Genomic DNA, 16,021 nt, shown 5'->3' on the forward strand with positions numbered 1-16,021 from the left:
CACGTATACTCTGATTAATTATAACACACCCAACCTTTGCGGGCGACCTATTACCCACAGCCTTATTTTCTGTATTTTTGTACCCTTTTTTGGCTGACGTGACAAAAAAATTGTGATGCCCAGTTGCACAGTGGAGAGTGTTGCACACTCTCCGCCACATCGGCGCCACATCAGCGCCACCTAAATTTTATTAAACAATTATTAAAATTTTAAATAATGCCATCTTCTTTATTGTCACAACTTTAGAGCTATCTCCATGGCTTCCATGATTATCAAATAATGCAAAGCTCAATTGTAATTCAACTTTAGCACAAACAAACAACTTCAAACAATTTTCACTAGTGTTTTTAAGCTCCAAATAGTAATACCCAGATGATTAAACAACAGTTAATCACAACATCCATTTTTTTCTGCCATTTTCAATCTCAAGAACCCAACAATATAGATACGAGATTTTCACTTTCAACTTGTTTCAAATCTGCATACAACTTCGAATGTCACCGTCATGGTCAACTCCGCCATGGTCATCGCCGTGGACCTGGGGGTCTCCGGTGACCCTAGGACAATCTGCCTCTTTTTTTTCTTCATAAATCCGCCTCTCAATCACATTATTCTCTTCAAATCCACAACTAATCGCAACGCCATGAAATAAACGACCAATTTCAACTTCTCATATCAAAACAAGCTTTAATTACGCTGATAAAGTAAACCCATTTGGCTCAAACCATAAATCAATCATTTCCCCTTACAAAAGAATTTGGAGAAAAACGAATGGAGCAAGTAACAATGGAGTTCACCGGAGCAAGTAACAATGGAGGTCCAGCCCGACTTTCCATATTTTACTTGCAAACCAATTTTGACTAACAAATCACCAACATACAAAAATTTCGATTCAAAATTGGTAACCCAACAACATTTTCGACTACCCATTTCTAATTTAAGAATTCGACTACTCCATTTCGGATTCACAATTTGGTAACCCAATTGTAACATTTTCCTCAATTTTCTATCATTGGAGGAAAATGTAGGATTGAATCGACAAAAATGGAGTTCCGAAGTGAAGAAAAAAAGATGAGAGTGAAGAAGAGTTATACAAAGAAAAAAAAGTAAAAAATTGTGAAAGAATAAATAAAAGTAACATTAGCAAAAATGAAGAAGAATGGGGGTGGCGGTGGGGTTAGGGGTGGGTGGGGAAAATGAGGGGTGGGGTGGAATGAAGAAGAAGAAGAAGATGGTGGGGAAAATGAGGGGTGGGGTGGAATGAAGAAGAAGAAGATGGGTGGGGAAAATGAGGGGTGGGGTGGAATGAAGAAGAAGAAGAAGAAGAAGAAGAAGAAGAAGAAGAAGGGGGTTTAGTGACGAGGCGCCAATGTGGCAGTGATGTGGCGCTGACGTGGCGCCGATGTGATGGAGAGTGTGCAACACTCTCCACTGTGCAACTGGGCATCAAAATATTTTTTGTCACGTCAGCCAAAAAAGGGTACAAAAATATAGAAAAAATAAGGCCAGGGGGGTAATAGGTCGCCCGCAAAGGTTGAGTGCGTCATAATTAATCCGAGTATACGTTGGGGGATATTTATGTATTTTCCCAAAGAAGTATGTAGAATATTAAGTTCTTCAATCGAACGTTTCTATCTCACTCCAGTTCAAAAAAGTATAGTCTGGGTTTTTTTTTTTTTTTTTTTTTTTTTTTAAATTTCTTTGGTGTTACAACTTATGATTCACGGTTAGTTGGAAGGCTAAGCTTACATTTCGACCAAAGGTTAGTCCTTTACTACATTTAATTGGGTTTGTGTTAGTCTAGGGTTTTAGGGGTTTTTATGTTTGCGATTTTGATGAATCGAATAAAATAGTATTTTTCTTGAATTGCTGCTAAAATGTTAGATTTCCCACTTGATTTGCATGTCTACACTGCTTTTTTCCTTTAGTGATTTTTTTCTCATTTTTGTTGATTACTTAGTTTGTTGAGAATTATGATGAATTTTTGTTGTTATTTGTGTTTGTTTGCATTTAGGTATGAGTGGGTTTACATTTATCATTGTAAGATTGTATCATGGTGGGGACTTAGTGTATGAGGATGATGAGGATGAAGCAAGATATATGGGTGGGGTAATGGGTGAATTTACTAATGTTGATGTTGATACACTTTCTTATTTTGAGCTGAAGGGTTATATTACAGATCTAGGGTACAACTCATGTTGCAACTTTAGTATTAGGCCACCTAACATAGGCATTTTAGAAAAATATTGACAATGACAGGGTTCTTTCAAGAATTGGTAGGACTTTGCAAAGTAGGCAGATTTTGGAAGTATATGTGCACATGGATGAAGGGGAATCTGATTCTTCTCTTTATAAGGGGTAGGGGCCATTTAAGAAAGTGCTAGTCAAAACATTGAAGTTGGTGAGGTATCTTTAAATTCCCCGACTTCAACTATACTACTTTAAAAATGCCTGAATCTTTGCCCCGAATACTACTCGCCTCCATTAGAAGTAGTACCTCCAGGACACTCAAGATCCAATAGATCTAGCTGCTGCTCCATCAGATTCTAAAAACAGTGAACTTTCAGTAAAGGGATCTAATGAATCAACTGATGATAGTCCAGATTCTGAAAATGGTGACTTGACTGGAGAGGATGATTATTTCAGTGATGTACATCAGGAGTACATAGAGCTTAAGAATGAGAGAAGAAAAGCATTGAGCAGGAATAGAAGGGAAAGAATTCCAAAAGACACTGAAGAAGTACAATGGGGTGAAGCTGGACTAGATTTGGGATTTGATGAGATTGCAGAAGTAAGTAAAAAAAATTAGAAGGCAGACTAGGGGGTGATGAACCATATTACCCAAGTTCTGATCCTGGTAGCTATGAAACTGATGATGATGAATATTGGTTTGAAGAGGGGCAACAGAGGAGGGTAAAACTGTCAAAATCTAAAAGAAAAAAATCTGGTACAAAGGGTGTGAGATTTGATCCAACTTGCAAAAAAATTGTGTGGCAGTTGGGAATGACTTTTGTGAGTGAGACGGAGTTTAGAGATGCAGTCACTAGGTATGCAATCCAAGAAGAGTTCAGATTGAGAAGTATTTTAATGAGCCTAATAGAGTAAGGGTGAGGTGTTGCAAGGAAGGTTGCCAGTGGATTCTGTTTGCTAGGACTTACATTCCAGTTCATAAGTGTGAAAAATCCTCCAGAAATACTTGTGCAATGCTAAATTCTTGGCTCATGCCTTAAAAAAGAATAATTGAACAACCAAACATTAGAGTGTTTAAGTTGCAAGAGATGTTAGGAAGAAGTTTAAAGTCCATGTTGGTAAGACTGACTAGAAAGCAAGAGCTAAGGTGCTGAAGGAGATAATGGGAGATCATATTCTTGAGTTTGGGAGAATTCTTGATTATAAGGATGAGTTGTTAAGGAAAAACCCTGGAAGTAGTTGTGTTGTTAAACTTGGTGATGCTAATGATCTTGGTCGGCCGATTTTTGAAGCTTTTTACATACGTTTTGATGCACTCAAGAAGGCATTCATAGGTTTGTTAGGAAATGCATAGGATTAGATGGTTGTTTCCTTAAAGGAATTAGTAGGGGTCAATTACTATGTGTTATGGCTAGGGATGGGAATAACCAAATGCTTCCCTTTTTGAGGCGGTAGTGGAATATGAGAACAAAAATACTTGGACTTGGTTCTTGACTTTCTTTGAAGGAGGACTTTGGATTAGGAGATGACACAGGCTACACTATTATTTCATACATGCAAAAGGTATGTTCTTATCATACCTTCTAGTTATTTTCATACTTTATGTTTCTTTATTCTATATTCTTTCTGTTTTTTCATTCTTGGATGCCAACTGTTGTAGGGACTTGAATCAGCAACTAGAGGCTATTGCCGGCTTTGTGAAGAAAGAAAGTGTGCTAGGCACGTTCTTGCCCCTAGCTTGGTCAAAGGAATAGAGAGGCTTCAAAGGCAAGTATTTTGGAAATGTGCTAAAAGCATGAGGTAGATTTAATGCAAATATGAAGTTCTTGCAGGAAAACTTGGCGATGGAATAGTTGATGATCTACTCTACTATGATAAAGAGTATTGGTGCAAGGTGTTTTAACAACGTGTGAAGTGTGATTCAGTTGATAATAATATGTGTGAGAGTTTCAATGCTTGATTTTGGCGAGTGCACAAAACTATCATTAGCATGCTTGGGGAGATAAGAGTAAAAGGTTATGACTAGAATTGCTAGGTTAAGTCAATTTGCAAATACTTGAATAGGGGACATTTCTCCAATGGGAATGAAGATATTGGAGGATAATATTGACAAGGAAATGGGTAATTCCTTTGGCATTTAATGGACAAACGGGATATGAAGTGTTGGAAGATGAGACAAACAACACTGTTTGTCTAGAAAGAGGGTATGTAGTTGTAGATCATGGATGTTTAGGGGGATACCTGTGCACATGCCATATCTACCATGGTTTAAACAATATGACCCGATTGAATATGTTGATAGGCATAAAAAAGAGAGATATTTGATGACGATTCTCGCCATTCGAGGACTTTATTCAAATAATATGCCTTTTTGGCCTAACAATAGACATCCTACTGTTGCACCACCAGTGGTGAAACCAATGCTAGGCAAGCCCAAAAAGAATGGAAGGAAAGAGCAAAATGAAACAAAGAAGTGTGGGAAATTACCTAAAAGTGGTATGCCTATGACATGTGGTCTTTGCCATGTTAAGGGTCACAACAGAAGAGGGTGTCCTTTGAAAAATGTTGGTTCATCAATTCCATCAAGTTCAACAACAAGAATGGGCAGACCAAAGGTAATGTACTATTTTATTATGTGTCTTCTAATATTGGTTGTGTCTTCTAATATATGTGTCTTTGTATGTTAGAAAACAACAACTGTTGAAGTTGAGCCTGCAGTAAAGAGAGGGAGAGGCAGACCTAAGAAAAATACAGTTGCTGCTGAAGTTCCATCTGCAACTAACACAACACCAAATGTGGCACCTGAAACTTCTTCAAGAGCTGCTGAAAGTACAAAAAGAACCAGAGGTACTAGAGGTGGTAGAGGAAGGGAAGGGATGTGGGAAGAAATGTGGGAGGAGAAAAAGTTAATCACCTACTTGAAAATTGGTTCAATCGCTTTAAGTATATACTGCTACTGGTTCAACATTGCACCTAGTTAACCATACGCAGTTCAACTGCCGCAACTAGAGGAAAAGAAAAGTGTGGGGAAGAAATGTGGAGGGATGTTAATCATCCACTTGAAGTTGGTTGGTTGCTGCGGAAGTACAGCCGCACCTAGTTCAACTACGCAAGTCTAGAGGAAAAGAAAAAGATGTGGCAAGAACAACACCATATAAAAGGCTAAGAGTGATGGGAGTAAGAGGTGTTTCGAGCTAAGAATGGCTTCGCAACTTTTAATATAAGTATTGATACATTACTATATTGTACCATTTTCTTAATAACTTCAACTTATGATTTTTTTTTTTTTAAATAGCAATGCTAAGAAGAAACGACCTACCAAGGCGGGGTAAGGTCTCCGCGTACATCTAACCCTCCCCAGACCTCCCACTGTGGGATTCAACTGGGTATGTTGTTGTTGTAGCCTGGGCTGCCAAGTCAAAGAATAATATCTATTGGACAAAAAAAAAATAGAAAGATCAGCTGATATTTCAAACCAACAAGTGCACTGAAATGGAAAGAGCTAAAGCACTGCAACAAGAAGGCACCAAGAGATTAGAGATCAAGTAAGGGCTAAAAGCAAGCCAAAGTACCAATCCTTTCTTACAAGAGACCACAGGAAGATCTAATGTTAAGTACCAGCGTTGTATTTTGTTTATTTGAAGCTACATTAAGACTTAAGACTTTGAAGCCTCTTGTTTTGTTCGTGTTGTATTCGGATGTACCATTTTGTTTTTTGTTATGTTGGAAACTCGTTTTTATGTATGAAATGGTACGGGTCTCGCTATTTACATCCAATGTTTAGGTTGTGTTTTGTTTATCTATGGTGCGTTTGAGTGACAAAAACTGGTGCATTTTGTCACTCAAAAACTCGTTAGTTTGTTATGGCATATGAGAATGCTTTTGAAGGCAATTAGTGCGTATGAGTGACAAATTCGGTGCATTTTGTGACTCAAAAAATTGTTAGTTGTTATGGCATTTGAGAATGGTTTTGATGCTCAATTTTGCAATATATATATATATATATGAAAAAGGTTGTCATGGCATTTGAGAATGGTTTTGTTTGTTGAAATACGGTGCTTGTCGCATTATGTGATCTTATTTTGTCTAACATTTACTCAAACAATACCAAAAGAAAAGTTGTCAAAATTTAGTGAAACAACACCAATACGTAGAAGTAGATAAACTAAAACAAGTGTGGAGTACAAGACCACCATTAAAATACCGGAAAATGCTTCATTATAATACCAAAATGTACCATCCAACAAAAACACATCTAACTTAGCCTATCCGAGATCATTCAAGTACCGTTACAACAAACAAAATGAGGTACTATTAACGAGATTCTACTAGCTACTATGGCAACTTCATTTGATTTTTCTTCAAGTTGCCCATTTTGAATAAACTAGTAAGATACACAACAAATAAACAAACCATCAAACACCAAAGTAAGTTTCTATTAAACCAACACTGTCGCTTTTGTTTTTTTCCGTCATATCCTTCTCTTTCAAATTACCCTTCTCTTTTGAATCTTCAAGCTCATTCAAATCATCCTTCTCTCTTTGTATCTTCAAACTCATTCAACTCATCCTTCTCCTTTTTTGAATCTTCAAACTCATTCAACTCACCTTTATCTTTTGAATCTTGAAGCTCAATCAACTTACCTTTATCTTTTGAATCTTGAAGCTCAATCAACTTACCTTTATCTTTTGAATCTCGAAGCTCAATCAACTCACTGATATTGAGATTATCATATTGAAGGGTAAGACTTCCAACCTCATCCAACTGAATTTTCTCCTTAGGTTCAAGTGAATTCATGTTGACATTATCATATTTCATCTTAAGACTTTCAAGCTCATCCAAATGCACCCGAGCACGCTTGTAATTTTCTTCTAACTCTTTGATTTTGTTCACCAATCTTGGAATAATAAACCTTGATCTTTGATCAACTCTCTTCGTGTCTCTCCATCTGAAAAAATTGCATGGGTCGATTGAAATTTGAAGAATACGGTCACCAAATTAACACTTAACACTAAAATTAATCAACCAAATTAGAATATGAGCACAAACCTCATAATGAGGACAAGACCAAATCTCCTTTCGGATTGCGATCGTACCAAGTCCCATTTTCGGCAAAATGCCATGTTTGCATCGCACCACAAAATTGAGCATAGGATCTTCTTCTATCCATACACAACTTATTCAACAAGTACATTCGCCATTCTAACCCTAAAATTTCATGCACGTAAATCTGGGAAGAAAATTAAAACCCTAAACTAGAAATTCGACATGAGATGGAGAAGATAACAAATTTACACAATAATTTACTTACTCGTCGAAAAAGATGAGAATTTAAGACCAAAAAAATAATTTGAGTTCTTAAATTATAAGGTGTATAATCGGTTAGAGTATAGGATGAAATGTGAAGTACTTTACACGATGGGGTCTTCACATAAGCTTGGGAATGATACATGGCGGCTTTCCATTTCGTGAAAAATTATGTTTTTTTACCCTCCTACGCGCTCACACACACATTTGATCTCACGCACTAGTCGAGCCAAGACAAAAGCCTGGTAAATAATTACTGAAAAAATAGTTTGGGATAATGTGACTTTGCGAAAGTGAAGAAGAGGAAAGGTGTCTCTAAAGAAATTTGTACAAGTTGGGGGGGGACGAACGCCTTATCCCTATAATTTATAGAGTAGTAAAAATTGATTTTTAGTCTTTTTACATTGGTCTAAAATAAGTGATTAAGAAATGATGAATGTATTAATATTTTTCTAAAATACCCATGTCTAATAAATAAATGAACAAACTTTTATAAGTCTTTAAAAAGAGACAAATGATCTTTTAGTAAAATAACTTATTAATTAACTTTCTTAACGAGAGTCAAATTCTTAAAATTACTTAAAAAAGACTGGGGAAAGTATTATATTCGCTTCCAACATAACCAGAGATATCAATAATCCGGTGCAAATTGTACACTACAAAGTTTTATACTTCCTCCATTTCAATTTATTTGTTTTTACTTTCTTGTTTAGTCCTTAAAAAAAATGCCCCTTTCATTTGTTAACAACTCTTTGATCAACTTTTCACAAAGCATATTTAAAACATAAAATTAAAACTCATATTGATACATACTATATATTTTAATTGAAGAGTTTTTTAAAACTCTGCTTCGGTCAAAACCAGACAAAACAAATTGAAATAGAGGGAGTAGTGCATTTTGTTAATCCCAATAACCAAACAACCGCGTCTGCATTTTCACAAGACACTTCAAAAAATGGAAGCTCTACTTGTAAGAAAATTGGGCGATCCTACTATCCCACCAAATGCTTCAGATAATTCATCACTGGATCTCTCAATCTCTCATCCAATCCCTAATTTAAACTCACCAACTTCCGTTAGAGTTCGAATCAAAGCAACCAGTTTGAATTTCGCAAATTACCTACAAGTTCTTGGGAAATACCAAGAGAAACCTCCGTTACCGTTTATCCCTGGGTCTGATTATTCCGGTATTGTTGACGCCGTTGGACCGAATGTGACCAAGTTTAAAATTGGGGATCCTGTTTGTTCTTTTACTGCGCTTGGATCATTTGCTCAGTTTATTGTTGCTGATGAATCTGACTTGTCTGTTCTCCTTATACTCTTCTTAATATTACAAATTATTTGTCGATTTAGAAGTTCATGTCATAATTAGTTATTTTTTCACCCTTGGTAGAATTTTGTCGGTAGATGACACCTAAATAGATGATACATAAGTAAAGTAAATATTTAACAGAAAGAGTAACTTAAGACATAAATAAAGGTGAAGTAGGTCAAATACTCCTCCTAATTAATATTTTTAAGTGGCGTGTAAAACATAAAAGCAACAGATAATTTGAGACGGCGGGAGTAATTAAGAGGGTGTTTGACTATTTTATCCTTATTTATGTCTTCGGATAGAATCTCTCTCCATTGAATATTTACTCTATTTATGTGCTATAATTGAGATGTTTGTAGTCTTGAAGAACAATTTTTTTTTTTTTTTTTGAAGAACAATTATTACTAAGGGTAAAATGAAAAAAACTAATTAATTGTGTTGAACTTCTAAAATGATAAGTATTTTGAGACAAATATTTTTAGTAAGGACGATGATTATTTTAAAACGGAGCGTGTATTTACTTGTATTGGAATGGATATAGGTGGTTCACATAGCGGATCCCAATTAGTTTTGAAATGAAATGGGCCGGCTATTGGAGAATGGATATATATGATTTATACAGTCCAATCTAACTACAGTAGTTTGAATTGAGGTGTAGTTTATTGATTGATTAAACAATTGAAATTAGTGTAGTTTGTGTTTGGGATCAAAATACACTAAAACTTGCTAAAAAAGTATAACCTATCAGTCTTTGTATATGAGACAAACTAAATGTTCTTTTTTTCTGCTTTGATTCAATGGTTCAAGTGTTCAAACAAAAATCTTAAGTTTGCTTGTAATTGAAGGTTTCGAGTACCTTATGGGTGTGATCTAGTTGCAGCTGGTGCACTTCCTGTTGCATATGGGACATCACATGTGGCTCTGGTGCATAGAGCGCAGCTGCGTCCCAAACAGGTACCACCTTGCATGACTTTTTGGGCAGAAAAGCTAAGGCAGTTTTGCTACATGATTTATTTATACACCTGAAAGCATGCAACATATATTGGTTACACGGTGTAGGTTTTACTGGTACTTGGAGCAGCTGGAGGTGTTGGGCTCTCAGCTGTACAAATTGGGAAGGTTTGTGGAGCAACAGTTATTGCAGTCGCTAGGTACTTGTCGTCTTGTCGATTCTTATGTGTACAATCAAGTTAATTTAAGATTTTTGTACTAAAGTTGTCTTTTGTCTTGTCTGTTGAATCTTAGGGGAAATGAAAAGGTGCAGTTTTTGAAATCTTTAGGTGTTGATCATGCAGTAGACTTGAGCAATGCAAACGTCATTGAAAGTGTCAAGGGCTTCCTGAAGTCAAGAAAGCTCAAAGGGGTTGATGTCTTGTATGATCCAGTTGGTGGGAAGCTTACAAAGGATAGCTTGAAACTATTAAGTTGGGGAGCACAAATTCTGGTTATTGGATTTGCAAGTGGGGAAGTACCTGTCATCCCAGCAAACATTGCTTTGGTGAAGGTATTGCCTTTAAGCACCCGGATCTTTTGTCTGTTTACCCTTTTGGTTCCTTCCTTCTAGTGTGCAGTTGATTGTAGAAGAAATATTAGTGCTCAATAGATATGTGTTACTCTAGTTTGTAAGTACCTTATCAAGATGTATCACTGTTTATGCCTCTCCCTCTGCAAATTGATGTCCTCTCTTAGATCACTTGGGAGTTGAGATGGCTTCTTAAAATTTGTAATGTTAAATTGTTGAATCTGTAAGTCCTCTCTTTGTTGTCTTGGGATTGCATGGATAAAGAATTTCGGTGAAAAATGGTCTTGATGGAAGTGGTGTAAAGATAGTCTTGATGGTTATGTAATATGTACAGCAGTGAAGTAGTTATACTGGAGACACAGATTGAAGAGTTCGATAGTTGTAGTGGGAAAGAAAATGATATTAAATAATTATTGGAGTTTGTCTCTTGGTTTGGTTTGTAGGATAAATGCTATATCATGGATTAAGTTCGAACTTGTGAAACCTGTGAATCGTTGTTATCAGACTCGTCTAGACATGTGATTCAAGTTTATATCTGCTTCAGCTACCATTTTTGGTTATTATTACAGCAATTTGAGGAGTGTTTTCATTCTCCAAGTAAAAATCTGCTAACAATACATGCATGGTACTGGTTATTCTTAGATCCCAATATACACACAAGTTTGTTTCGTTATCTGCAGTCTTAGAAGACACCTACCTGATCACGGTGCCTAGTGTTGCAAGTTTGGAGTATAATTTGTGAGAGAATCAAGCCAGATCCGAGTTGCTTGAGCCGGAATATAAAATTTCTATTAGGATGTGCTTGATTTGGTGTGCCTCAATGGTTAATGAGACAAATTTCACTGCTAGATAATTTTTGAGGAATGGTAGAATCAAGATTTAACAGTTAACTGATGTTGTTACTTTAAACATAGGGCATGTGCATAATTAGAACCAAAATGGTGAATTACTGAAGAACAAATATGTAAAGCAACTATCAGCAGGCCTACTACTGCAATGAATAACAAAATATATAAGACAAAAAGGGCAAGCAATTTTTTGTGAGTACTAAGAGCCTATTTGGATTGCTGATTGTAATAGCTGATAGGCTTTAAGTGCTGAAACCGATTTGATAAATAAGCAATTACGTGTTTGAATAGAAGTGTTGAAGCTGATAATAAGCAGTTGATGTACTTGGTAAAAAAGTGTTGTTAAAACTGTTCTTTTGTTAAAATGAATAAAATGCACTAACAGCCCTCTTAGAAATTTTAAAGTATATTTGTAAGAAAAAGAAGGAATGACAGATATGAAGTGGAGAGGAAATTAGGGTTTTGTTTTCAGGAAGGTGCTTTTGAGGTTTTAAAAAAAAATTAGGATAAAATAGTAAAAATCTTGGTCAAGCCAAAAGTGCTTATAAGCTAAGTAAGCGTTTGGCCATGAAAACCAAATATTTTTCACTTTATTTGGAATTTTAAAGTTGAAGTTGAAGATGGAGTTGTGTTTGGTTATAGTTTTTGGAAAGAATATTGGGTTGTTTGAATGTATTGAAAGTCAAAAAGAAAGTAAGGTTTTAGTTGTTCTTCAAATTCCAAGTTGTATTTGGAATTTTCATGGCCAAACATTGATTTCCAAATAAAGTGAAATAATTTTCCGGAAAAAAGTGAAAATTTTTCATGGCAAAACGGATCCTAAGTTTGACTTGATAGTGACCAACTTATGTCGTTTGGCTGATTTTGGCGTATAAACAGCTTGAGCGTTTACCAAACATGTAGATAAGCCAAAATGTGCTTATAAGCTAGTTTGACCAGCGTATAAGCTTAGTCAAACACCCTCTAGTTACAGCTAGGCTAGAGGTGATGTTGTACTTGGAAAATAGGTCTTTAGGCCCTAGACAACTTCAATTGGGCGAAGAAAAAGACAGATAAGAGAAACAGATTCAGAAGCACTTTTCAAAAGGAGAAACAGATGCAGAAGTTTTTCCGTAGGATTGAGGTTGAATACTTCAGGAGCAATAAGAAAGTACAGCAACAAGAACCAGCAATTATGGCCTTTATTGAGGTTTAGGGGTTGATGGAGGTGGGAGAAAATAGTGAAAGAAAGTTTGGAGAAAGGGCTGCAAGAAGAAAGAACTAGTGGAACAGAATGGGACAGACGAGAAAGGTGTAGCAAGAGGTAGGAGGCTGGAGGAAGAGAAGAATAATTTCTTATAGTAGCCAATTTCCGGGTTTAATTTCTGGGAATTGCTCATGGGGTTGAAGATAGGAGTATCAGTATAATATCTTCCAGATTTTATCCCGTATATTCTTCTTACTTGCACAATGTCCCAATTGAGATAATCAACAACAAATACCCAGTGTGCTCCCTCAAGTGGGGTCTGGGGAGGGTGGGTGTACGCAGATCTTACCCCTACCTTGTGAGAGGTAGAGAGGCCTTCTCCGATAGAGTATAGACCCTTGGCTCAAGAAAAGCGTTTCCAAAAATAGGTTTGACAAATACAAGAGTAAAAGCTATGGAAAAATTACTGTAGAAAGAAAAGTACTGTCCCAATTGAGATAATCTTCCCAGTCAAATAGTGTAGATCTGGATTAGACATGTTCAAGGCTGCTAAGTTAAGTTAAGCATGTTGTGGGCACCACTAGCTCCTTGTACCTACTAAAATAGTTTCAATACAAGCAGAAATTTCAAAATTCATGTTCACAATATAGACTGTGTCATAATTTAGGCCACATCTACTATGTTGAAACATGCTAGTAGCATAACATATCTCAATCTCGAAGAATCTTAAGAGTCTAAATTCACGGTATTGTCACAGGATGGCAAGGCATATAAGTAATTGCTTTCTTTTACGATATGTTGCTCCTAAATTATTGCATAAGAGGTCTCTACCTTCCGTTTTATTAGATGAACAAGCTACTTCCAAGTATCCGAGAGTCTAATAATACAAGCAGTATGGGCGGCAATTGACTTTTCTTACTTGACAAAGTGTATTCGTTTTCCTTGTCTGATAGTAATACCATCATCTTCTATACGTTTTTCAGAACTGGACAATTCACGGACTGTATTGGGGAAGCCACAAGTTATATCAACCTAACGTGCTTGGAGATTCTCTGAAGGAGCTTCTCTCCTGGTTGTCTAAGGGCTTGATTACAATCAACATTTCTCATACATTCAGCCTGGCAGAGGTAAGAAGCTATGGCCTTTATCATTTACTAAATCCGTATAAAGTAAGAAAAAGATCCTGGCAATGTGCAGGGAAATTAGTATTTCATATGTGAAAAGGCTAATATATAATTCATCTGAATTGATACTTGCCAGAATATAATGTCACAGAATGTACTTGCATGAAGGATTACGTTACTGGCGATGCTCTTCTATAAGATCATAATCATATGGAGGCACATTTGTTTTGCCCATAGTCCATACCACTTAGAGCCTCTAGCCTCAGAGGCCCTTGAGTTTCTGTCGTGCTTACTGATCCCGCGATGGACCTTGAATAGCTAGTAATCAAGTTTTGAACAGGTTGGTAAGCCAGGTTCTTCAGAGTACCTTATGTTAGGATTTTAACTAATTTGAGGGTCCCTAAGGATCAGATACTGTTCCACTGAATCCAGAGTTCTGAATTGAAAGAAAAAAACACATAAAGGCTTATCTGGATGTTTGTTTCTTCTATTTGATATTTCTGCTTTCTATCGAAAACATAACCTTTTTATTTTTTGATAACGATGGTGTCCGGGCCAGCTTGCGCTAACAAATTAACATATCAAATGATTTCTTCCAATATGGAAAATTTCTTGAAATTGGTTGGGAAACTGAAGATAGCGCGATGCCTCGATCTGACTATTCTCACACTTCTCTAAGCAAGAATAAGCAAAAGTTACTTTCTTTAAGTTACTTTCTTCGTTCTTGTGTTAAAAGGTCAAGTTGTCAGACGTACTGGTAGCATGAGTTCAGAAGTGTTGTTCACTTTGAGATCATAAAGTTAAGTGTTGTTCACTCAATGATCTCAAAGTGGTAGTTAACTGCCTCATAAAACAAGATCAAGCAGCTAGAACTTTTGCCAGGCGTTAGGGAGCTAGCTCATTGTTTATGCTCTTGAAAAACCTAGCATAGTGGTTCCTGCCATGCCTTTGTAAATTTAGCTGGAAATTGTGGTGTTCTTTCCCTGTTTTATCTTTTTTTTGACAACATAAGTCGTCAAAGTAAGGAAGACCTTTAAACTAACTGTAATCATATAGCACGTCCAACAAAGCAACCACTTGTTGGGATGATTATGTGACTTCGAAGTCATCATACAAACAAGAGTAAAATTAGGAAAATGCATTATGATATCATCTGGAAGGGTTCATGGTTAAGTGTAGGTTTTCAAAAGTTATGTTACATATTTTAATCACTGGTGCATGTATTTTAAGCTTTAAAATATTGCAGATATTTAGCTTTTATTGATTGTTATAGGATCAAAACAACACACATTATATGGCATTATTGTTGGCTTTGGGCACACTATATGGCATTATTGTTGGCTTTTGGCAGGCCCATCTTGCTTTTACTGCTCTCAAAGACAGGAGAGCAATTGGAAAGGTGATGATAACATTCGATGATGGGAGAATTGTAAAGTCCAAGCTTTAATTGGACCAACTCAGAATGAACGAGGTGCAGAAGATTTTCCTGCTGCTTGAATATCCAGATTATGCACTATCCTGTGGCTTTTCGTCACAAGGAAGTGCTGCAATCTATAAATATGTGGAACTTATATTTAATAAAAGAAAGAAATATAAGGCAATAGATGCTATTGCAACGTAACAGTGTATTTACGTGAAAAATTGTGCGAAATAAAGTAAAATCTATTTCGAATGTTACTTCTTTCCTCTTTTATATTTAAAAATCATTTTCAGAATATACTGTCTTGTCAGAGTTCAAATCACATCTATCATGTTGAAACATGTAAGTAGCGTAGTTATTCTCTATCTCAAATCAACAATCTCAGAGAATCTTAGGAGTAGAAATTTCTTAATCTCACTTCATTTTTATGTCATGTCAAATGCTTGGATATTAAGAATATATAAGTAGTAGTGGAAGAAATAATAAAGTAACACTTTATCTAATTTGATGGAGAAAGTGGCACTCCATCTTGAATTACCGCAAGGAACGTGTTGTACCCGAGCACCAAACTTGTTCGATAACCATCACAAAATTAATGAGAGGGCAAGGAGTTGCGGATGTAATAAGTGAACATCATACATCATTATATGCTCTCATCTCATCAAGTGTTTCGAGCACGTTGGTATATGGGTCACGCGGTGCGTCAGTACTGAATATAATGTGATAAACTATGCAAGTATGTATGTTGGGCAATTCGACCCACTCGGTGATGAGACTTATTGGCCGCCAGAGTCATTTACTACAGTTGCTAGCAAAGGTTATTTGCGTCGAACTGGATTGCAAAGGAGTGAAATTCACAACCAGATTGATGTTGGAGAAGCTACAACAACGAACAATGTCTAATATGTAAGGAAAAAGGTCATGATAGGCGTAGATGTCCAAGACGGGATCGTGGTGGAAGTACCTCTCGTGGGGCAATACCTCTCGTGGTGTCAATACCTCTTGGCATTAAAAAATATTTTATTGTACTAGTTAGGGTAGTGTTTTAATATTTAAATGGTGTATGTTTTAGTGAGTTTTGAATGTTAGTGCGGCAATAATGTATTATT

General features: G+C 36.3%; 1 protein-coding gene across 1 annotated transcript; it reads left to right on the forward strand.

The window, feature by feature from the left end:
• The first annotated feature begins 8,420 nt into the window (after positions 1–8,420).
• On the forward strand, positions 8,421–15,169 carry LOC132052958 (uncharacterized). The gene is made up of 6 exons (XM_059444718.1): positions 8,421–8,799; positions 9,658–9,766; positions 9,872–9,963; positions 10,058–10,316; positions 13,352–13,495; positions 14,844–15,169. Exons 1-6 carry the CDS (start codon positions 8,453–8,455, stop codon positions 14,937–14,939), a joined length of 1,047 nt encoding a protein of 348 aa, XP_059300701.1. The 5' UTR covers positions 8,421–8,452; the 3' UTR covers positions 14,940–15,169.
• Positions 15,170–16,021: the final 852 nt, after the last annotated feature.

The sequence above is a fragment of the Lycium ferocissimum genome, chromosome 1, assembly GCF_029784015.1.
Source record: "Lycium ferocissimum isolate CSIRO_LF1 chromosome 1, AGI_CSIRO_Lferr_CH_V1, whole genome shotgun sequence".
Classification (NCBI taxonomy): Eukaryota; Viridiplantae; Streptophyta; class Magnoliopsida; order Solanales; family Solanaceae; genus Lycium; species Lycium ferocissimum.